The following is a 25123-nucleotide window of genomic DNA, read 5'->3' on the forward strand; positions in this document are numbered from 1 at the left end:
GATACTCCAAAATGTATGCTCCAAGCAAAGCCATTTTCCCTAGGCATTTCCAAAAGTGGTCTACAATTACTAGGCTTCAAATAGTTTTCAGACTCCTAGAAGATCTGAAAATCTTGTAAAGAAACCCACTTATTTTTAATAGGATGTACTTTAATTCTGTAAATTCTCTATATTAACCCTAAAATTTAACTGAAAAATGCTTTAACATTCACTGCTAAAAACAGGTTCTCTTTTTTTCTTTACTGATGAAGACACTTAGAGGCTCAGGTTTAGCTTCCATTGTAACGAATGGCAAAACTTGCATTGACTTCAATGGTGCAGGAATGGGTTCTTAGTGCGGCTACCACTAAATTTCTTTGCAAAAAGGTGAGTTGAAACACTAACAGAGAATTGTTTAAGATCATAAATCATTAATACAACAAATTGGTAAACTTCAAAATTGCAAATACAGCACATTTTAAAACTAAATATTTAAAATTATTTCCTTTTACTTACCTCTCATGATCTAAGTTCATGGTTGTTATTCTCTCTTCTGGAAGAGCCAAATAATATAACACACACCCAAAGCAGAGAAAGAAATCTGATGCCCCACGCTGCTTTAGGTATGAGATCCAACTCTTGCAGGAGGAACACAGAACCCTAAACTCTGGTTTTAGCAGGTAAAAAACCCACTCCCATTTATTTAAAATGTATTTGTAATTTTGCAATTGTAAAGATTACAAATATACTCAGTTAAACAATTTGGGAGCTTAAGCAATTTTTAATAATTTCAGTTTATGTAACAAATTATATTAATCTTAATAGCTGTAGATTATTTTAAACACAAACAACATATTTAGTGGAGAGAACAGAAAGATGATCCATCTTTTTCAAAAGTAAAATTTGGTTCCTAATCTAAAATTAGGTTGGCTATCCCCTTTTTTTAAAAAAAATTCTTGTTTCCATAGAAAAATGTATTTTTTAAAAAGCTTTTCTCCCCAAAAATAATTACTAGCCAGTCCTCTGATATATACTATGACCATACAGCAGACAACTGGTCACTAAATATTTTTGGGGAGATAAATATTTTATTATAAACAGATACCTGACCCAACAGATCACAAAACAGAATTTTTTTAGCAGTCTGTCCTCTACAGAATATATTTCTCTCTCTCTGATGCAACATAATTCAATTCCCGAATTCCCAAATGCGGGTGGTTGGTTTTTTTTGTGGTTTTTTTTTTTTTTAAAGCCTATCTTTCTACAGACAGAAGAAAAAAATTTAACCAATTGGGTGGTAGGGTAGGAATTATTCTGAATTTTTTTGGTCCCCCACACCAAACAGGCAGACCATCTTCTTGTCTTCTCCACTAAATGCGTTTTTTTACTATTGGTCATGAGACTTCGAATTGTGTACATTTTATATATTAAAATAAAAACCTGCCCAAGTTAAAGTATTTAGATTTGATAACGTCCCTATATTTGCACTACAGCGTATGTAAGAATAATAAATACTTGTGCTGTAATTTAACCAAAGGTATCTGCTGCTGTTGAAACTCCTCAAACTGCAGCCAAATATCATATACACTGGTCACCCAGTGACTATCATCCTAGGCATTGTGTACGATAGGGCATATGATGTACTTACATTTTCTGTATAATTTTGTATATCTGACTATTCCATAATAATGGCCAGAAGAGATTTAAATTTTAAACATACATGCAGTATTTTAATTTGTCACCCACATGCTTTGTTCCTCTATTCTGGAAAAAACAAACACTTGTAAAAGTGAGATCTTGGTCTAGCCTGTAGATAACGTTTGAATAATCTGTCTAATGATAATCCCCAACGTGGTATGGAATAGATGCTAACTCTAGCTGTTTCTCATGACATTTACATAGGGAAGTAGGCTTGGCATGTCAGTAAAGATTCTCATGTCACAACACAAGATTGAACTATTCAGCAGAACATCAAATGCAAATTCCCCCCTCTGCAGCATTATCTCATGCGTCATCAATTACTGCCATGCCTAAATCTAGCATCATGCCAGCACATTAAGACAATAGGTACTGTATGCAGTGTTCACTGGACCAGAAGAACAGAAATAAGAAGGGGGAAAGGAAACCCTAAAGAAATTAAAAAAGGCAGACCGTGCAATACAAACCAGATCATGGCTGCTTAGCTAATATGGGCCAACTGCTGCGGAAGAAAAATGTCGAACACCCCAAGTTGTGTAAATTTCTGTAAACATCTAAACACGCACACAGACACACACAACACCAATCTACATAGGATGCAAATATATATTGATCCTTTGCTAACACTACAGTTTAAAAAATGCACACTAAAGGGATGAAACTTCAGAGTCAATTTTAGTTTCTTCAGGGAAAAAGCTATCTGAAAAGTGCTAATCTTTAATAAAAATTGAGCCTAAATCAGATCACCAGTAAGCTTCCCTTTTTCCTCCCTCACCCCAATCACAGGTTTCACTCCACTAAGACTATAGATGAATATTTGCATCTAAGCACTAATGTTAAATGCTGAACCCCCAGGACAAATTTAGGCAGCGTAAGAAGAAATGTTACTGTACATCTGAGACTAGCAAGTGATACTGTGCAAAGTTAAAAGATTCAGAAGCTTAAAAGAAAAGCTACCCAAAAATTGAACCTTTCCCCATTCTACAGTTTGATATTATTAATTGCCATACCTAATTCAACAAAGTAAAATGACATTTTTAAAAACTACACAGGAATGTTGTTTTATGTGAAAGATAATTTTTCGGGCAGATTTTATCATTATTGAAGCATATCAATTAAAATTCAGTTCTCTTCACTGCTAATGGTAGTTCTAACATTTATTAAATTGTTATATACACTAGTTGGTCATCTGACTATTCAGGAAATGTAAGCTAAAAGGATCAAAATACATTTTACTCCTCTTTCATTAGGTTCACAAAAATAAACTAACTTCTCAACAAAATTTAATATTTAGCAAACTAACTTGCCATAAATAATGTATTATTTCAAATAGTTTCTCAAATATCAAGCTGAACTATTTTTACAGTAACCTAGATTATAAAAAGTACTATTTAAAGATTGAAGCCCAGGCCCACTTAACATTAATGCAGGACATGCAAGCATCTTAGAAAAGAATATCCCTGAACTACTATTTACACACTGGTCCTGTCAAATTTAACTGCATTCACATCAAGTCCCATCCGATCACTGTCTAATTTGCTGGTGGGCCGACGGTGATGATATGTGTATCTTACCGATTCTATTGGCTTGTCTAGAGATGCCTGTTCAATCTCCAAGTGTCCTTCTTCATATTGATCAAAGTGATTACCCTGCAAAAGAAGAATATTTTTTGTTATTTCTCTATGGTAATCAAGACATTTCCCAAAACTATGTAATTCCCACTCATAATATAAATTGAGCCCCAAACTCATATTAGACAGCAAAAGAAATCAACTGATTAAATAAGACTCAAATAATTAGGACGTAAAAATGACAGTCTGATGTAATCCCAGCTATGCTGGATTGATGACCTTCATAAACTAAGAAGGTTTCAGAATGCCAGATAACTATTTAAACTGACACCACGTGCTACTTTTAGTAAAGTAAGTGAAAATGCTGATCCTAAGAAACATTGAGTTGGAAGAAATATTGTAGGATTAAATTCACAGTAAAATTAAAATGACTCTTACATACAACAGATACAGTCCACATAGGCCACAGATGGAATGCATCACTGAAATCTGTGACTGGATGAGTCTAAACTGCTTGAAATTGAATCTCAGCAAAAACAAAATTATACACATTATTTCAAATAGAAAATAGGAGCAGAAAACCATCTCCAATATTTTATGGGAAGTTACTTCAGAAACCTGACATTGGTCATAGTCAAAAGGCTGCAAGATTTTGTTCTCTAAAGCAAGTCACCAGATTAAAGCCATATCTCTTCTCTTGTGTATCCAACCACCATGATAGCTGCCCTTTTTGACAGAGTCGCATTGGTACAATGTACCTTGAGGGCTACCAAAGAGGCTGATTTGTTGCCTGCAGATTAATCAGAATGACAGCTCAATTGCCAGGGGTTGGCAGAAGGGCTTCTCTGCCTACCTACCATTTCCTCCTCTGCACTGCCTGCCAAGACATGTATAAAGTGTAACAGTTTGCTTATAAAGAAAAGGAGTACTTGTGGCACCTTAGAGACTAACCAATTTATTTGAGCATGAGCTTTTGTGAGCTACAGTGTGCTGTAGCTCACGAAAGCTCATGCTCAAATAAATTGGTTAGTCTCTAAGGTGCCACAAGTACTCCTTTTCTTTCTGCGAATACAGACTAACATGGCTGTTACTCTGAAACCTGTCATTTTGCTTATAAAGGGACATGGCCAACTTGAAATCTAGCCAATTTCAAAACAACTTCCCCGCCAATTTGAGGCCTTTCAACTATATTTTCCTATAGTTAAAAATGTCCTTCTACCTGCAGCTGTGTGAAAGGCCCATAAGAACATGGGAAACACTGACTATGCAGAGAGTGTTTGCAAATACACTAATCAAATAAGATGAAAAAGAAAAATACTAGTCGAATGTCAGTTGCAATAACCTCAGCTGTTACCTATTAATTATAAAAAAAGTTAAATCAAACTGAAGTGTAATTTTTAAGATGACTGTTACCTATTAATATCTGAAGCTTTTAATGGACAGAGTCTTCTTGAACTCCTAGACAACTAAATACTCATTGCCTGAAACGTTACAGTGCTTTTGGAGCTCAGAGTAGAAGAGCACTGTTCCTCTCTTTCCCTCCACACCCCGGAGTTGGTGGAATACCCTTCCTGTTGACTTTGGTTTATTTGGGGGGGGGGGGAGGAGGGGGAAGGAGGATCAACTTCTTAATCTAATTTTTATGTCCAAAACCCTTCAATGTGGCACATTAAACTGATGTTTTTATTGTGTCTAGAATCAGTCACAGACATCAAATATCGTAACATTAAATCTTTAATGGAAGTACACACATTTATTTAATTATACCATAAACAATAATTTACACCCATTGTTTCATGTTCTCTGTGTATATAAATCTCCCCCCTGTATTTTCCACTGAATGCATCCGATGAAGTGAGCTGTAGCTCACAAAAGCTTATGCTCAAATAAATTTGTTAGTCTCTAAGGTGCCACAAGTCCTCCTGTTCTTTTTGTGAATACAGACTAACACGGCTGCTACTCTGAAACATAATTGACATTTATGGCAACCTGGTAAAAAGGAAACATTAAACTGACCAAATTTTATCTGAATTCTTTCCATATCTTGTGTGGACTCAAGCTGTATCACAAAGGATGCTCTTCCTATTTCATAGTGCCAATTAATTACCTCTGATTAAAGCGTCACTGTAAATGAGCTCCAAATCACAAAATAAAGGCTGTATATAAAAAGCAATGTTATTCCACTCATAGCAACCAAGTCCTAAACCCAAACTTCCTCTTATATCATTAATCTGAAAATCTAGAGTGACACTGTGGCCCCAATAAAGCAATGACAAAATTCCCATAAACTACAACAGCTTAAGATTCCACACTTCGAGTCAAATATTCCTGAACCCATCTGATGAAATGTCCTACCATCCAAGTCTTTCTTATCTCTTCTCCTGTCTGGCATTTTCATAGACACAGACTTTAAGGCCAGAAGGGACCTCCTGCACATTGGGGGCATAGAACCTCACCCACTTACTCCTGCATTATGCCCCTAACCTCTGGCTGAGTTACTGAAGTCCTCAAATCATGATTTAAAGACTTCAAGTTACAGAGAACCCTCCATTTACTCCAGTTTAAACTTGCAAGTGACCCATGCCTATGCTGCAGAAGAAAGTGAAAAACTCTCCCAGGGTCTCTGCCAATCTGCCCTGGGGGGAAATTCTCTCCTGACCCCAAATATAGCGATCAGTTAGACCTCATCATTTTTTTTTTTTTTTGTAGTTGGGATTGTGTTGTACAACACTTTGCATTTATCAATAGATGAATTTCATCTGCCATTTTTGGACTTTATCTTAAGGAGTACTTGTGGCACCTTAGAGACTGTCTCTAAGGTGACACAAGTACTCCTTTTCTTTTTGCGGATACAGACTAACAGGGCTGCTACTCTGACACTTAACTATCTTAGTAATTTTTCATTGTCTGCAAACTTTGCCCCATGTTCCTTACCCCCTTTTTCAGATCATTTATAACTATGTTGTCATGAGATAAGAGGGAAGATCCTTTCATGGATTGAGAACTGGTTAAAAGACAGGGAACAAAGGGTAGGAATAAATGGTAAATTTTCAGAATGGAGAGGGGTAACTAGTGGTGTTCCCCAAGGGTCAGTCCTAGGACCATTCCTATTCAACTTCTTTATAAATGATCTGGAGAAAGGGGTAAACAGTGAGGCGGCAAAGTTTGCAGATGATACTAAACTGCTCAAGATAGCTAAGACCAAAGCAGACTGTGAAGAACTTCAAAAAAAAATCTCACAAAACTAAGTGATTGGGCAACAAAATGACAAATGAAATTTAATGTGGATAAATGTAAAGTAATGCACATTGGAAAAAATAACCCCAACTATGCATACAATATGATGGAGGCTAATTTAGCTACAACTAATCCGGAGAAAAATCTTGGCATCATCATGGATAGTTCTCTGAAGATGTCCACAGTGTGCAGCGGCAGCCAAAAAAGCCACCAGAATGTTGGGAATCATTAAAAAAGGGATAGAGAATAAGACGGAGAATATCTTATTGCCCTTGTATAAATCCATGGTACACTCACATCTTGAATACTGCATACAGATGTGGACTCCTCAACTCAAAACAGATGTACTGGCATTAGAAAAGGTTCAGAAAAGGGCAACTAAAATGATTAGGGGTTTGGAATGGGTCCCATATGAGGAGAGATTAAAGAGGCTAGGACTTTTCAGCTTGGAAAAGACGAGACGAAGGGGGGATATGATAGAGGTATATAAACTCATGAGTGGTATGGAGAAAGTGAATAAGGAAAAGTTATTTACTTGTTCCCATAATATAAGAACTAGGGGCCACCAAATGAAATTAATGGGCAGCAGGTTTAAAACAACCAAAAGGAAGTTCTTCTTCACTCAGCGCACAATCAACCTGTGGAAGTTGCTTGAGGAGGTTGTGAAGGCTAGGACTATAACAGGGTTTAAAAGAGAACTGGATAAATTCATGGAGGTTAAGCCCATTAATGGCTATTAGACAGGATGGGTAAGGAATGGTGTCCCTAGACTCCGTTTGTCAGAGGGTGGAGATGGATGGCAGGAGAGAGATCACTGGATCATTACCTATTAGGTTCACTCCCTCTGGGGCACCTGGTATTGGCCACTGTCGGTAGACAGGATACTGGGCTGGATGGACCTTTGGTCTGACCCAGTATGGCCATTCTTATGTTGAACAGCACTGGTCCCAGTACAGATCCTTAAGGGACCCTGCTATTGACCTCTCTTTGTTGTGAAAACTGACCATTCATTCCTATCCTTTGTTTCCTATATTTTAAGCAGTTACAGATCCATGACAGGATCGGCCACGACTGCATGCTTTGCTTAAGAGCCTTTGGTGTGTGATCTTGTCAACGGCTTTTTGAAAGTCCAAGTACACTGCTCCAATATCCACTGGATCACTCTTATTCACATTTGACACTCTCAAAGAATTCTAATAGATTGGTGAGGCACGATTTCCCTTTACGAAAGCCGTGCTGACTCTTCCTCAGTGTGTCCTCTTCCTCTTCAAGGTTTCATCACATCATTCAAGTGTCCTCACATCATTCAAGCATCTGATATTTCTGTTCTTTACTGTCGTTTCAACCAATTTGCATGGTACAGATGTTAGACTTACTGGCCTGCAATTGCCAGGATTGCCCCTGGAGCCTTTTTAAAAAACAGGCATTACATTAGCTACCCTCCATTAAAGTGGTATAAAGATTGATTTAAGGGACAGGTTACATACCACTGAATGCATCTGATGAAGTGAGCTCTAGCTCACAAAAGCTTATGCTCAAATAAATGTGTTAGTCTCTAAGGTGCCACAAGTCCTCCTTTTCTTCACACCACAGTTAGTAGTTCTGCAATTTCATACAAATTCCTTCAGGACTCTTGGGTGAATACCATCTGTCCTGGTGACTTATTACTGCTTAATTCGTCAATTTGTTCCAAAACCTTCTCAATCTGCGACTGTTCTTCAGATCTGTCACCTAAAAAGAATGGCTCAGGTGTAGGAATCTCCTTTACATCCATTACTGCTTTAGGTCCTGGTTCACCAAGGTATTTAGGCACATACTTAGTTTTAGCACAAGTAGTCCGACTGACTTTTGTGGGACTAGGCACCAAGGTGAATGGATTTAAATCACCGATTTCAATCATAACTTAAATCAGCAGGAGGAAACCTTGATTTTAAACAAGGTATTTTAGACGTTTATAGTTATTTTCTCAAAGAGATGTTCATTCTAATTCATTGTTGGTAACCATTAAAACATGCTGATTTGCAACTAAATATAGGCTTTATACTGGTGCTTCTTTTTGATAACTAAAGGATATACTATGTCTATATACGTTATTAACAGTTACATAGCCTGACAATTATTCATATTCTTGTTTATGTTAAATCTTATTTACTAGATTTTTAAAATTTTTTTACTTGTGATTTGCATCAAGCTTAATTTGGATGGAAATTCAAATTCAATTAAAAATGCACAAAAACAGCATTTAAATAACTATTAGTGAAATAAACCTACCTTAAATGTGCTAGAACATAAGAAAAAAAGCTTATAAAAAGTTCATCAAAACACATTTTACTTCTAAAATTAAGGCAGCATTGTCTATAGTCAGTGAACTGAACCAGTTGGTTTTGGTTACCACGTCCTTCAAGGTGTAAAAAGTGGTTGATCTCACCCTTCCACACCTAAGTTTTCTGCATAGATTGGAAGTGGAAAACAAACTATTGCTTTTTCATCTCCAGTTGGTTTCTTAACTCTGAATGAACGAGCCATTGAAATGAACTAGCTGAATACACTGAAATGAAGAAAATACGTTCTCTGCACCGCAGAAGAGGCCACTGCTGTCAAAAGCTAGTTTAGCACTTCAAACTCTGGTTCCAGGTGCTTAGCCAGTCACTTCCAGCACTTCAGTGGTTGACTCTCTTTAAAACTTGGCAACAAAAACAGGTACTAAATATTATTCTTATTTCACTTAAATATTAGGCCTTAACATAGGCTGTCATAATTTCACATTTAATTTTAAATAGGTTCATTAAAAACAACTAATATTTAATGACAGGTTTCAGAGTAACAGCCGTATTAGTCTGTATTCACAAAAAGAAAAGGAGTATTTGTGGCACCTTAGAGACGAACCAATTTATCTGAGCATAAGCTTTCGATGAAGTGAGCTGTAGCTCACGAAAGCTTATGCTCAAATAAATTGGTTAGACTCTAAGGTGCCACAAGTACTCCTTTTCTTTTTGCTAATATTTAATGTAAATTTAAAAATCGGATATTTTTACCCACTCTCCTAGGCTCGTGCACAAGGTACCTTGCTGAACTGGGGCCTTAACTTAGGAGTCTCTTCACCCTACCTGAAGTCAACATCCATGTGACTTGTGTTGTAGTGTGACCAACATTTTTCCCCAGGTATTCTCCCTCCAGTCACTTCAGAGCTAGCATCCTTGCAACTTCAACCTCATTTCCTCATCAATCAGAACACTCAGGTAAATGTGAGCTCTGGAGTTGAATGATGACTAAATGCCAGCTAAATGGGGAAATTTAAATCTGACAAATTTAAATTTAAATCTGACAAAAGGAATTTGATGTTTTGCTTTCACAGCCTGCATCAGCATTCCTTTTTGTTATGGATTTCTCACTTATACCCCTAATTGTTGCCCTTCTGTGTACTTTTTCCAACTGGAATATCTTTGCTGAGATGGGAAGACCAGAACTGTACACAGAATTCAAGGTGTGGGTGCTACAGTGTTTGATATTTTCCAGCTTATTACCAATCCCTTTCCTAATGTTCTATAAATTGCAATGGCTTGCCTGCACAGTAATCAGCAGAAAAAAAAACTTTCCTTGAAGGAAGGGGGGGAAAAAGAAAGCCTCACCAGGCTCATCATCACTATTTTCTAAATTGCCTGGGAGAGGAACATATGATTGGTACTCTATAAACCTACTACAGAACCTCTGTGGCTGGAGAGCAGAAAAAGAACGCTGCAAAAGAAAAGGTTTCTATTTTAGATAACAGAATCCAAAAAAACTTAGTAAAATTAATGTATCCCAGCAAACATTTTAAATGGAGGTTAACTATTGATTAGTCCAACAGAAATAAACCTCAAACTTCCATGGATGCATTCCTACCACATGCTTTTGGATGCCAAAATGATAAAATCAGCAACCACCAAAAGGCTAATATTCACACAGAGTTTTCAGCCAGACTTGTTACTCCACCTAACACGTAAGGCTTGGCTACACTTGCGAGTTACAGAGCAATAAAGGAGCCCCAGGCACACTAGCTCACTCCCCGTCCACACTGGCAAGGCACGTGGAGCGCTCTGACTCCGCCGCTACAGCGCTGCTGGTACTCAACCTCGGCGAGTGGAATAACGTTTGCTGCGCCCCCGCTGGAGCGCTGCGACGCCAGTGTGAATGAGGTGTTGCATTACTGCGCTGTGATCAGCCTCCGTAAACGTCCCATAATCCCCTTAAGTCAAGTGGCCACTCTTGTCATTGTTTTTGAATCGCTGCAAGGAATGCGGATATGCCCTTTGAAAGGTCCGTTTCTGACAGCCCGCTGCTTATCTGCTCCAGGACAAAGCAAGCCATTAGTGTGAAATGCCCTGTGAGAGAGAGAGAGGTGTGGGGGGGGTCCTGCTGCTGTCTGAACTTACAAGACAGCATGCTGACATGCTCTCCCACCACATACATACAAAACACATTCCCTGTCACTCCACCCTGTCCACCCCATTTAAAAGCACATTGCAATCACCTGCATGCTGGGATAGCTGCCCACAATGCACCGCTCCCAATGCTGCTGTAAGTGCCACAAATGTGGCCACGCCTGTGCGCTTGAAGCTGTCAGCGCGGGCAGACTGCATCGCTTTCCCTACTGTGCTCTCCAAAGGCTGGTTTAACTCAAAGCGCTCTACATCTCTACATGGAATCTCCTTCCTTAGACGTTTTTAAGGTCAGGCTTGACAAAGTCCTGGCTGAGATGATTTAATTGGGGATTGGTCCTGCTTTGAGCAGGGGGTTGGACTAGAACCTCCTGAGGTCCCTTCCAACCCTGATATTCTATGATTCTACATCTGCAAGTGTAGCCATGTCCTTAACCACGCCTATTTATTGCCTCTGAAAAAATCCAATTAAATAATGTTGCAAGATGGGGGGGGTGTCGGATACATTCACATCATGACCCCTGTTAATCTCCTATTGCAATTAACCATGTGAGAGACCAAATCTGACAAAAAGAAAAAGAGCACTTCACTGGAGCATTGGATGAAGTGAGCTGTAGCTCACGAAAGCTTATGCTCAAATAAATTGGTTAGTCTCTAAGGTGCCACAAGTCCTCCTTTTCTTTTTGCGAATACAGACTAACACGGCTGCTACTCTGACACAAATCTGACAATTGTCTTCTATTACAGTCTCAGTGTCTAATGTCAACATTAACAGCTCCTTTCAGGGCCTCAGCCAAAGATGGCACTCATCAGTAAGGCTAAGTTTTAGTCATGAGTATTTTTTGTAAAAGTCATGGACCAGTCATGGGCAATAAACAAAAATTCACAGGCCAGTGACCTGTCCATGACTTTTACTAAAAATACCCCCATGACTAAAACTTGGGCAGAGGGCTGTGGGTGCTCAGGGTGGGGTGGGGCACCGCTAGTGCTGGGGGGGGGGGGGTGTTGCAGGCACTTGGGGGAGGGGGAGAGGAGCAGGTTGTGGTGTATGACCTTGGAGTTGGGACCCCTGCTGGAGCTGGGAGGGTTGGCGAGGCTGGCAGGGGCTTCCTACCACGCTCTGCATCCCTGCAGGTAGGATTGGTTAAAGAATTTTTTTACACTATTGTTAGGATTGGTTAGTAAAATTTTAGTACAATGATTGGTTACGGTATAGCTAAAAAGGACTCAAATTTCACAATATAAACTGGGGTCCAAAAGGATGTTCTTTAGGAACCAACTCCCGGACACAGCCCCAATGATCACAGCTGCCAGACCTCAACACTCTGCCAATGACACCGTGCAGAAACGGGAGTCCCCCAGATGGACCTGATCCTGACTGGCCATTGAGAAAAATTCAGCTGTCTTACTGGGAGTGGTGAGCACTGTACGTGTGCGCGCGCGTTGTTTTCGGTGATTGTTAATAAATAAATGTTATGTAGTATATTACTGTAGCTGGATATTGTAGTTTTAAGAATATTTTATAAAAGATCTTGTAGGTATTTGTCTCTGCCTGAGTGACTGGAACAAATGCGGTTGTATCACTCACCTGCACATCTACTAATATGATATATGCCATCATGTGCCAGCAAACACCTACAAGATCTAAATCAAGCATTTTTAAAACTACAATACCCATCTGGGGAAATGAGGAAACAGACTGACAGAGCGAGATAGGTACCCAGAAGTCACATACTACAGGACAGGCCCAACAAGGAAAGCAACAGAACACCAAAGGCCATCACATGTAACCCCTTTTTTATCCCTTTTATCATTACCCAGATATTTTCAACTGGTCTACCTCTCACTTCCTTCTGGACCTCAGACCAACTGTATGTACTTTTGATGTATGATACACAAGTAATTCTCTTCTGATCCTAGGGAAGAGAGACAGGATCTGCATCCAGGAGAGAGGAATTACAAGGGGGCAAAACCTTTTATAAAAAAAATCATCCTAAGGCAGAGAGCAAGTATGGAAAATTTCTGCTTAAAGACTGGCAAGGATGTAAGCAATGGAAAACAGGGGCTTATAATGGAAAGCATTAAGTTATATTCAGTGTGGGCATCTCTATGAGCTCTATTATACGTGAAGCCCTCTTCAAAGTAGTTTTTGGAATGAGTTATACATATGGAAGATGGCTAAAACTAGTGAATCATAATTAGTCAGCTCTTTATGACATAGACACACCAGAACCAAAAACTACTGGTTTTACAATTTCATCACAACATCCGTATTACTTGTTTAATGCAAGCTTCCTGTTTAAAATGACTGCCTGCAAATTCAAGACTAACAGAGCTTTATGCAGCTCCTACAAGCCCAATAAGATCATGTTGAGTCAATAGGCAGACAGGAGACCTCCAATACCTAACTGATGTAAGAAGTGGTGTCGGTGTTAGAGAAATGTCACGTCTAGAGACGTGTGTGAAATAATTCACGAGGAAAACAAGGTTTAGAAGTAGGTTTTCTAGAACACTCATTATCTAGTCAGAATAACAGATATTACTCTTTAAAAGCAAAAATTTAACTCAATCTATGATGGCAAATGTATCCCATCCATTGCCTGCACTAGAACTACTCTCAGGATTTTTAGAAGTCAAGTAACTTGTATTGTGATCTAGAAAAACGGAATATAAAGGCAGCTCTGCAAAGATTCCATTGGGACCTAGAAATATTTTGTTAAAGCCTCACATAATATTGGACATCTCTCTTTCCACGAGTCTCCTGAAATCATGTGAATGTACCAGATGGCTTAGCTTGTACTTTTCTAACAGGAAAAAAAAAAAAATGCAGAAGGCAACAGCTAGTTTTCTTATGCCATCCAGGGCATTATTACAATACATTGCTTTGTCTCTGTTGTAAATAAGCAGAGTACAAGTATCGACAATGCATACCTATGGACAAAAATAATTTTGAAAATACATGCAGTCAGGTTTTTGTGAAAGCTGCAGCAAGCCTTTGAGTTTTAGATAAGTGAATATACCATAATTACATTTGAGAATGCTTAAAATGCGAGATAATTTTACTACAACAAAAGCGATCAAATTACTTAAGATTCAGTATGAATTTAACCAATTTATTTGAGCATGAGCTTTCGTGAGCTACAGCTCACTTCATCAGATGAAGTGAGCTGTAGCTCACGAAAGCTCATGCTCAAATAAATTGGTTAATCTCTAAGGTGCAACAAGTACTCCTTTTCTTTTTGCGAATACAGACTAACACGGCTGTTACTCTGAAACCTGTCAGTATGAATTTAAAATGCCTTCCCCCCCCCACCTTTTTCAGGAGCGCCTTGTAATTACCTATTTAAGATGACACTGTTGAAATTACAGAACAAGTAAAAAATAAGTAAAGTAAAGTAAAAAAGTAAAAAAATGACTGACAGGAAATGAATTGATATTTAAGTCGTTAAGCACCAAGAGAAATCAACACCATCAAAATAGAGTCATATCTTGAAACAAGTTGAGACCCTTAAGCTAGAAAAAATGCATTACTACAAATATTCAGGTACAAAACAGCCCGATGAAAAAAGCAACTTACAGAGTAGTTGAGAAATACAGTGGGGTCTAAGCAAGGAAGCCAGGACCTTGAGCAAGTTTATTTGCCTCTCTATGCCTCAACTACCTTAGTGTAAAATGGTGATAATGCCATATCTTGACAAATTTCCTCCCTTCACTTGCCAATAGCAAGAGAGTATTTTACTCCTGGAGGAATTCTGCTCCACTGCGCATGTGCAAAATTTATGTCCCCTGCAGATTTCTTTGATTCCCTGCAGAAATATGACTTTCTGATGGAGAAGCAAAAGGAAGCCACAAGAGCGGTCATGCGATTCAACCCAACAGTAGCTTTAAGTGCCCAGGGCAGCCGGCAGAGAGGTAAATCACTGTTGGGCAGGAATCGGGACTGGAAAAGACACAGCTGGTGGCTCCCAACCTGCGCCAGGCTCAGCTGCTAGTGCAGGCTGGGCTGCAGAGGACGAGACTTACGCCACCCCTGTACAGCATCCGAGGTCGGGTCAGACCCACCCCCCAATTTCTACCCTGGCTGAGGGAAACTCTACAACCACCCGACCCCCCCACTGCTTCCTGCGCCCACCGTTCCTCAGCTGTAGGGGGAGTGATCCTCGTACAGGGTGCTGCTCCTGCATCCACCCAAACCCCATGCATCCAGAACCCCTCATACCCAGACCCTCTTGCTGAGCCTCACCACCCTGCACTCAGAACCCCCCCCCCGATAAGCCCCACTCCCCCTGCACCTGGACCACCCTGACAAGCCACCCATACCCAGATCCCCACCCCACTGAGCCCCAACCAGTTGCACCTGGATCCCCACCACTTTGAGCCCCCAGGATCTGGACCCCACAACTGAGCCCCCAACCCAGACCCCCCCACCGAGCTCTATACCACCCACAACCAGACCACTTCCCCCTGCTGAGCCCCAACCACCTTCACCTGGACCCCCCTGCAGAGTCCCATTACCACTGCACCCAGAACCCCACCAACAAGCCTCTGTGCATCCAGATCCCCTCTGCACCCAGATCCCCAACTGAGCCGCCCATACCCAGATTGTCCCACACAGAACCCTTTCAACCCACACCTGGATTCTCCCACACTAAGCCCCTCCACACTTGGATCCTGCCTTACTGAGCCTGCCTGCCCCACACCTGGTGGACCAGCATGGAGGGGCAGTACCCTGGGGTGTTTCTGGGGCAGGCCCGGTCCTTGCACTGTGTCAGGGTTGGGTGCAGCCTCACCGCTGAGTCCGGGTCCCAGGGAGGGAGCTGTACAGTGATCTCCCACTTCTGTGCAGTAAGTGGCCTGTGCTCCCCAATGCCATGCTGGAGCCTCCAAATTTATTTGACACAAAATTTGTAGAATTTTAAAATATTGTACACCGAAGTTTCATTTTTTTGGCACAGAATTTTTAATTTTTTGGCACAAAACGCCCTCTAGAGTAGTATTTGCAACCGGTATGTGCAGCATGGCGGATAAAAATTGACTTTTTAAAAAGGTTTTAAAAGTATTTTTAAACCTTTTTTTTTTAAACTTAAACCTGATTTTATTTAAATTGAATATATTTTTCTTTTTTCAAAATAAACATACTTCAAATTAAATTAATTTCAGTAGATTTAGCTAGTTCAATGAACTGCTGATTGGGAGTTGAAAAAACAAGAATGCTCATTTTCCTCTTTTAATCCACAAATAAAAATGAGGTGAGAGGATGATATTGACACCTCCTCATCTCTTATTGGGAGTGGATCACATCCACCCTGACTGAATTGACCTTCTCAACACTGGTTCTCCACTTGTAAGGCAACTCCCTTCTCTTCATGTGTCAGTATATCTATGCCTGTATCTAATTTTCACTCCATGCATTTGAAGTGAGGGTTTTTTAACCCACGAAAGCTTATGCCCCAATAAATCTGTTAGTCTGTATCCACAAAAACAATGAGGAGTCCAGTGGCACCTTAAAGACTATGGGCACGGCTACATTTGTAGATGTAGACCGCTGTGAGTTAAACCAGCCCTCGGAGAGCGCAGAAGGGAAAGCACTGCAGTGTGTTCACACTACCAGCTGCAAGCACACTGGTGTGGCCACACTTGCGGCACTTGCAGCGGCATTGGGAGTGGTGCATTATGGGCAGCTATCCCCCAGAGCACCTCTTCCCATTCTGCCGCTGTGGCTTGTGGGAAGGGGGCAGGGGCTGCAGGGATTCTGGGTCCTGTCCCAACGCCACATTCCAGCAATCCCTGGGCTTCTATCCATATTTGGCGCCATCTTTCAACGCTTTTTGTACTGCACGCGCTGTCTTCCCTTTCAGTCTGCGGGAATGGATCCCAAACTGCTGAGGAATATGCTGATAGATCTCGCCAGCACGTCACAAATGGCAGTCGAGTTACTCCTTAGTTACAAACTGACAGTGAGGAGTCCGATGATGTCAACTCGCATAACAGATGTGACACAAGATTGCTCACCACAGCGGAACGCCGCTTTTGGGCTCAGGAAACAAGCACTGAGCGGTGGGATCACATCATCATGCAAGTCTGGGATGATGAGCAGTGGCTGCAGAACTTTCAGATGAGAAAAGCCACTTTCATGGGACTGTGTGAGGAGCTCGCCCCCACCCCGCGGCGCAAGGACACGAGATTGAGAGCTGCTCTGCCGGTGGAGAAGTGGGCGGCTATTGCAATCTGGAAGCTGGCAACTCCAGACAGCTACTGATCAGTCACTAAGCAGTTTGGAGTGGGAAAGCTGACAGCTGGAGTCGTGTTGATGCAAGTTTGCAGGACCATTAATCGCATCCTGCTCAGAAGAACCATGACTCTGGATAACGTGCATGATATTGTGTCTGGCTTTGCACAAATGGGTTTCCCTAACTGCGGAGGGGCAATAGATGGGACGCATATTCCAATTCTGGCACCAGCCCACCTAGCCTCAAAGTACGTTAATCTGAAGGGATATTTCTCTACGGTTCTCCAGGAGCTTGTAGATCACCGTGGGTGTTTCATTGACATGACACAAACATCTTTCTGAACACAGGCCTGTTCAGGAAGCTGCAAGACAGGACTTTCTTCCCAGACCAGAAGCGGATGTCAAAATGCCCATTGTGATCCTTGGAGACCCTGCTTATCCTTTAATGCTGTGGCTCATGAAACCCTACACAGGGAGCCTTGACAGCACCAAGGAGCGGTTCAACAACACGCTGAGTTGGTGCAGAATGACTGTGGAGTGTGCTTTTGGCCGTTTAAAGGGCCGCTGGCGCTCTCTGTATGGGAAGCTGGACCTGGCAGATGACAACATCCCCACAGTTATACCTGCGTGCTATACCCCCACATAACACTTGTGAAGGGAAGGGTGAAAGATTCACTCAGGCATCGACCTTGGAGGTTCCACACCTGGAGGCTGAATTTGAACAATCAGAGAGCAGGGCTATTAGAGGGGCCCAGTGTGGGGCTGCAAGGATTAGGGATGCCTTGAGGGAGCAATTTGAGGCTGAAAACCACCAGTAATGTTTGGTGCCCTGCATAGGAGTGAAGTGCAGTGGTTCCAATGTTAGTAGGAATCTCTGTTTGCTCCACTGACTTGTGGTGCCTGTTGCTTTCCTGGGCTAAGGTATCATTTACTTAATGCAATAATAAAGAAACAAGAGGGCAAGGGGGGGTGGGGTGGGGAATGGTACAACCACAGATTTGTGTATGTCCTGTTATCATACTCAGCCTTCCTGCCTGGAGTGCTGTGCAATGAGTGCTGCAGTTCTGGCTGGCTAAAATGCATGGTGATGGAGGCTGAGTGCATGGGCAGTTTGCAGGGCTGGGTGGTGAAGCTACAGGTGTTGGGAGGCAGCTGGTGGTGATAAGAACCCGGATGTTGGGGAAAGTGGGTTGGAGGTGACATGGGGGCACAAGGAAAAGCGTTCTGGGACAAGGGCTGCAGAGGGGTGAGGGGGGTGTGTGTGGAAGTGCTCTGCCTGCATTGCTACGAGCCCCTGTATTGAGTCCGCTTGGCGCTCCATAATACTTAGCAGCCGCTCTGGTGCCGGCAATCCGCATTCTGCTGGCAGACCCTCCTTTCACTCTCCCGCCACTCCTGCGCTTTTTGATTTTCATTAAGGGACTGCTGCTTTACTTCAACACTTGCATCTCTCTCTGACCTAGGCTGGAGCTTTGCGCAGGTGTCATGCCTGGGAATCAGGTTCGTCGTGTCTTGAACTGGGATCCCAAAGATTCACTGAGAGCACTCCAAGCCTGGTTGACCAAACAGGAAGGGGATTTTCAAAATTCCCAGAGAATTTAAAAGGCAGGTCTGATGGTTGGTCATCTGAAGGCAGGGCAGTAGAGTTCAAAGCGATGACCAGGGTGGCTAGAACAGGCATCGTGGGACACTTCTGGAGGCCGATCAGAGCGCATTAACAGACTAGGGGGTCCACACTGGTGCTGCGGTGCTCCAGCCAGGGAGCAGCAAGCTTTCTGCTTCTCATGGAAGTGGATTACCAGGAGTACTCCAGCTATAGAGTCCGGGTGCTCTACGTGCCTTGCCAGCGTGGAAGCGTCACGAGTTAGGGCGCTCGGGGCTGCTTTAATGCGCTCTAACTTGCAAGTGTAGCCATGCCCTAGCATGGCTACCCCTCTGATACTTGTCAATCCTGACCTAGCCTTTGTCACCTCTGAAAATGCAGGCAACTTCAGAAGGAAGGTCACAGCAGTGATCCCCAGATCACAGCATAGACCACTGCAAGTGACAGTAGAGGCTGCAGAACAACCCAGGAAAATAAAGGCCGAGATTCAGCTTCAGAAAGGCTGATGGGAAGGTTTTACTTTTGAATTGGGTGAATCCATCTTAACATTATTTTGACACATGAGCACTGTGGAGAATTTGTCCCTCTGGTGTGGAAGACTGCCAAAAGCACATCCCTAGCGGATGGCAGACGCTATACGTACCTGAGCTTTCAAAACAGATAAGCCAACAATAGAAGAGATACTCAGAACTGTCTGACCTGGATATGTTCAGTCCACCAACATGCTCAGGGAAATGCTTATGAGAGAGTCTGGAAGGGAGCAGCACGACAACAGGGGAGAGCTGACAGAAAACAAGAAAACCGTGCCATAGTAGCAAAAAAGGGCCAGCGTTCAGAAGCTGAATTTGGATGGACAACATCAAACCACATTGCTGCAGTCTCTCCCAACCAAGCTGCATACCGACTCATTCTACACGGTAAATCATCCCACAAAGCAGAGCACAGAATGAAACATGTTCAGCAGAAACTTTGCTCGCTCTTCAGAAACTGCAAAGTCCACCTCTTTCAGACAGCAAGCCTCTGAGTGTGACCCCCCTTAAAAATAGGGGGGGTTAATTTAATGGTGGCTAGGGGATGTCAGCTCCACAGAGCTGCCAGCTCACAATCCCCACATAACCACATGAGGGGTCATGACCCCCCAGTTTGAGAACAACCGTTATAGGGGGAAAAGTGATCTATTAAGGCTTCTTTGGCAGCCCATTCTAGCATGTAAATGCTATAACATGTTCCTGTACAAATCTGTAACTACTATGCATACTGTACATTCATAATTGGCCCTAGCTGCACTGGTCAAGGAAGTAGCATGCTTAAACATGTTTCACTTGAGAGGTGCCAAGATGTAGCATTTGCAGGGTTGAGGTTTGGAGGATGGAGGCTGCACTGCCTGGGGGTACCCATACACGGGTAACCCCCACTCCCCACTGGACAATTTCCATCCTCTGTAAAAGGCAGTGGGAGAGGCTGTCACTGGCAATGAAGGGCTTCACCCTGAGAAGAAGGGAATCCTTTTTACCATTTCCTCTGCATCGCCTAGTTTTGGGAAGCCTGCTTTACTGACACTCTTACAGTGGCTTTATGTCTGGAAGGCTTTTTTGCACAATCTAGGGGGTATCCTCTCTTTCCGCTCCCACACCATCTCCACTCTGAGCTGGGAACCAAGGTCTCTTCCCATCCCATTCCCTTTGTAGACATCTTTCGCGAGGAAGTGTGGTCTAAGGGATAAAAGTAAGGGAACTGGGATCCCTAAATTTTATTCTCAGATCTTCCACAGATTGACGGTCTCTCCTTGGCCAAGTCACTTAACTTGGAGCTCCATCTCCCTGTTTCTGAAATTAGTAACATTTTGCCTCCATTACCCTTAATCTCCATCCGCTCAGTTTCATTTCCTGTTTTTTGTGAGCAGGGTACTGGCACAGAACACATTACACGGTTGTATTTCTCATAGTGGATCTGCACCTTTTGCACAGATTTCCAGGCTACTTTACAAAACACAGAAATGATATACTATGAAATATTTTGTTTTGAAATGCAAGAGTCAATCAATATAGCACAAGAACAAATCTACACAGACACCCCTAGAGCCCCAACCAGGGGTATTCTGCTACCCAAGATCCATAAACCTGGAAATCCTGGATGTCGCATCATCTCAGGCATTGGCACTCTTACACCAGGATCATCTGGCTATTTGGAGTCTCTCCTCAGACCCTAAGCTACCAGCTCTCCTAGCTATCTTTGAGACACCACCGACTTCCTGAGGAAACTACAATGAATTGGTGATCTTCCTGAAAACACTATCCTGGCCACCATGGATGTAGAAACTCTTTACACCAATATTCCACACAAGGATGGACTACAAGCTGTCAGGAACAGTATCCCTGATGAGGCCACAGCACATCTGGTTGGATGAGCTTTGTGACTTTGTTCTCACCCACAACCATTTCAGATTTGGGGACAACTTATACCTTCAAGTCAGCAGCACTGCTATGGGTACCCACATGGCCCCACAGTATATCAACATTTTTATGGCTGACTTAGAACAACGCTTCCTCAGCTCTCCTCCTCTACTTGCGCTACACTGATGACATCATCATATGGACCCACAGGAAGGAGGCCCTTGAAGAATTCCACCTGGATTTCAACAATTTCCACCACACCATCAACCTCAGCCTGGACCAGTCCACACAAGAGATTCACTTCCTGGACACTACAGTGCAAATAAGTGATTGTCTCATAACCACCGCTCTATATCGGAAACCTACTGACCGCTATACTTACCTACATGCCTCCAGCTTCCATCCAGGACACATCACACCATCCATTTTCTACAGCCAAGCCCTAATATACAACCACATTTGCTCCAATCCCTCCGACAGAGAAAAACACCTACAAGATCTTTATCAAGCATTCAGAAACAGATTGACAGAGCACGACCGGTACCCAGAAGTCACGTACTACAGAACAGGCTCAACAAGGACAGCAACAGAACACCACTGGCCATGACGTACAGCCCCCAGCTAAAACCTCTCCAGATCATCATCAATGATCTACAACCTATCCATCACTCTCACGGACCTTGGGAGGCAGGCCAGTCCTTGCTTACAGACAGCCCCCCAACCTGAAGCAAATACTCACCAGCAACTACACACCACACCACTGAAGCACTAACCCAGGAACTAACCCCTGTAACAAACCCCTTTGCCTACTCTGTCTCCATATCTACTCTAGCAACACCATCAGAGGACCCAGCATCAGCCACACCATCAGGGGCTCATTCACCTGCACATCTAATAATGTGATATATGCCATCATGTGCCAGCAATGCCCCTCTGGGAGTGGACTACATCCACCCTGACTGAATTGGCCTTGTCAACACTGGTTCTCCCCTTGTAAGGTAACTCCCTTCTCTTCATGTGTCAGTATCTATGCCTGTATCTGTAATTTTCACTCCATGCACCTGAAGAAGTGGGTTTTTTACCCACAAAAGCTTATGCCCAAATAAATCTGTTAGTCTTTATGGTGCCACCGGACTAATCATTTTTGTAATCAATATACAGCCACCTTGGAATTATTTACGTTACATTACATAGATAAACCTCTCAGATTCCTCTCTGCGAACACATTCACCTCACTGTCTCCATTCTTAGTCTGAATCCCAGACTGTTCCTGTGCTGTCGTCCCCCCGTCCCCTCCGCAGCCTATTTCCTACTCTCTCTGGAATTTCTGCCCTATTTCCAATAAAGCCATTAACATTTATAATCTAAAAAGAAAAGGAGTACTTGTGGCACCTTAGAGACTAGCCAATTTATTAGAGCATAAGCTTTCGTGAGCTACAGCTCACTTCATCAGATGCATATCGTGGAAACTGCAGCAGACTTTATATATACACAGAGAATATGAAACAATACCTCCTCCCACCCCACTGTCCTGCTGGTAATAGCTTATCTAAAGTGATCATCAGGTGGGCCATTTCCAGCACAAATCCAGGTTTTCTCACCCTCCACCCCCCCACACAAATTCACTCTCCGGCTGGTGATAGCCCATCCAAAGTGACAACTCTTTACACAATGTGCATGACAATCAAGTTGGGCTATTTCCTGCACAAATCCAGGTTCTCACATCCCCCCCACCCCCATACACACACAAACTCACTCTCCTGCTGGTAATAGCTCATCCAAACTGACCACTCTTCAAGTTTAAATCCAAGTTAAACCAGAACATCTGGGGGGGGGGGGGAGGAGGAAAAAACAAGAGGAAATAGGCTACCTTGCATAATGACTTAGCCACTCCCAGTCTCTATTTAAGCCTAAATTAATAGTATCCAATTTGCAAATGAATTCCAATTCAGCAGTTTCTCGCTGGAGTCTGGATTTGAAGTTTTTTTGTTTTAAGATAGCGACCTTCATGTCTGTGATTGCGTGACCAGAGAGATTGAAGTGTTCTCCGACTGGTTTATGAATGTTATAACTATTTCACATTTGGGGACAATGTATACCTTCAGATCAGCGGCACTGCTATGGGTACCCGCATGGCCCCACAGTATGCCAACATTTTTATGTTGGATTTAGAACAACGCTTCCTCAGCTCTCGTCCCCTAAAGCCCCTACTCTACTTGCACTATATTGATGACATCTTCATCATCTGGACCCATGGAAAAGAAGCCCTTGAGGAATTCCACCATGATTTCAACAATTTCCATCCCACCACCAACCTCAGCCTGGTCCAGTCCACACAAGAGATCCACTTCCTGGACACTACAGTGCTAATAAACAATGGTCACATAAACACCACCCTATACCGGAAACCTACTGACCGCTATTCCTACCTGCATGCCTCCAGCTTTCACCCTGACCACACCACACGATCCATCGTCTACAGCCAAGCTCTGCGATACAACCGCATTTGCTCCAACCCCTCAGACAGAGACAAACACCTACAAGATCTCTGTCAAGCTTTCTTACAACTACAATACCCACCTGCAGAAGTAAAGAAACAGATTGATAGAGCCAGAAGAGTTCCCAGAAGTTACCTACTACAGGACAGGCCTAACAAAGAAAATAACAGAACGCCACTAGCCATCACCTTCAGCCCCCAACTAAAACCCCTCCAACGCATTATTAAGGATCTACAACCTATCCTAAAGGATGACCCAACACTCTCACAAATCTTGGGAGACAGGCCAGTCCTTGCCTACAGACAGCCTCGCAACCTGAAGCAAATACTCACCAACAACCACATACCACACAATAGAACCACTAACCCAGGAACTTATCCTTGCAACAAAGCCCGTTGCCAATTGTGCCCACATATCTATTCAGGGGACACCATCACAGGGCCTAATAACATCAGCCACACTATCAGAGGCTCGTATACCTGCACATCCACCAATGTGATATATGCCATCATGTGCCAGCAATGCCCCTCTGCCATGTACATTTGTCAAACTGGACAGTCTCTACGTAAAAGAATAAATGGACACAAATCAGATGTCAAGAATTATAACATTCATAAACCAGTCGGAGAACACTTCAATCTCTCTGGTCACGCAATCACAGACATGAAGGTCGCTATCTTAAAACAAAAAAACTTCAAATCCAGACTCCAGCGAGAAACTGCTGAATTGGAATTCATTTGCAAATTGGATACTATTAATTTAGGCTTAAATAGAGACTGGGAGTGGCTAAGTCATTATGCAAGGTAGCCTATTTCCTCTTGTTTCCCCCCCCCCCCCCCCCCAGATGTTCTGGTTTAACTTGGATTTAAACTTGAAGAGTGGTCAGTTTGGATGAGCTATTACCAGCAGGAGAGTGAGTTTGTGTGTGTATGGGGGTGGGGGGGGATGTGAGAACCTGGATTTGTGCAGGAAATAGCCCAACTTGATTGTCATGCACATTGTGTAAAGAGTTGTCACTTTGGATGGGCTATCACCAGCAGGAGAGTGAATTTGTGTGGGGGGGTGGAGGGTGAGAAAACCTGGATTTGTGCTGGAAATGGCCCACCTGATGATCACTTTAGATAAGCTATTACCAGCAGGACAGTGGGGTGGGAGGAGGTATTGTTTCATATTCTCTGTGTATATATAAAGTCTGCTGCAGTTTCCACGATATGCATCTGATGAAGGGAGCTGTAGCTCACGAAAGCTTATGCTCTAATAAATTGGTTAGTCTCTAAGGTGCCACAAGTACTCCTTTTCTTTTTGCGAATACAGACTAACATGGCTGTTACTCTGAAACCTGTCATTTATAATCTACATTTTCCATTCCTTCAGTCCCCTTGACAGCTTCCCCAACTACTCTTCTCATTCCCCTGCCCTATAGGATGCAGGAGCTATTTCAGGCCTTATTTTCCTGCAGCTCTCAATGCCTCCTCCCTTCTCTCATTCCTCCAACTG

The 25123-nt window shown here is 42.6% G+C and overlaps 1 protein-coding gene across 6 annotated transcripts in view; it reads right to left on the minus strand.

Moving 5' to 3' along the window:
- GPATCH8 (G-patch domain containing 8) overlaps nt 1-25123 on the minus strand; it is a 78996-nt gene that overhangs the window by 46587 nt on the left and 7286 nt on the right. For 3 of the 6 annotated variants that reach the window (XM_073326078.1, XM_073326082.1, XM_073326080.1), the window contains exon 1: nt 3252-3332. Coding sequence is in view for 1 of the 6 variants with exons in the window: in XM_073326077.1 (XP_073182178.1) it covers nt 3252-3326 (75 nt within the window). In the remaining 5 variants the exon portion in view is untranslated. Of the gene's footprint in view, nt 1-2144; nt 2180-3251; nt 3333-25123 lie in introns of those variants that run through there. The other 3 variants (XM_073326079.1, XM_073326081.1, XM_073326077.1) reach the window with 2 other exon arrangements.

The sequence above is a fragment of the Lepidochelys kempii genome, chromosome 27, assembly GCF_965140265.1.
Source record: "Lepidochelys kempii isolate rLepKem1 chromosome 27, rLepKem1.hap2, whole genome shotgun sequence".
Taxonomy (NCBI): Eukaryota; Metazoa; Chordata; order Testudines; family Cheloniidae; genus Lepidochelys; species Lepidochelys kempii.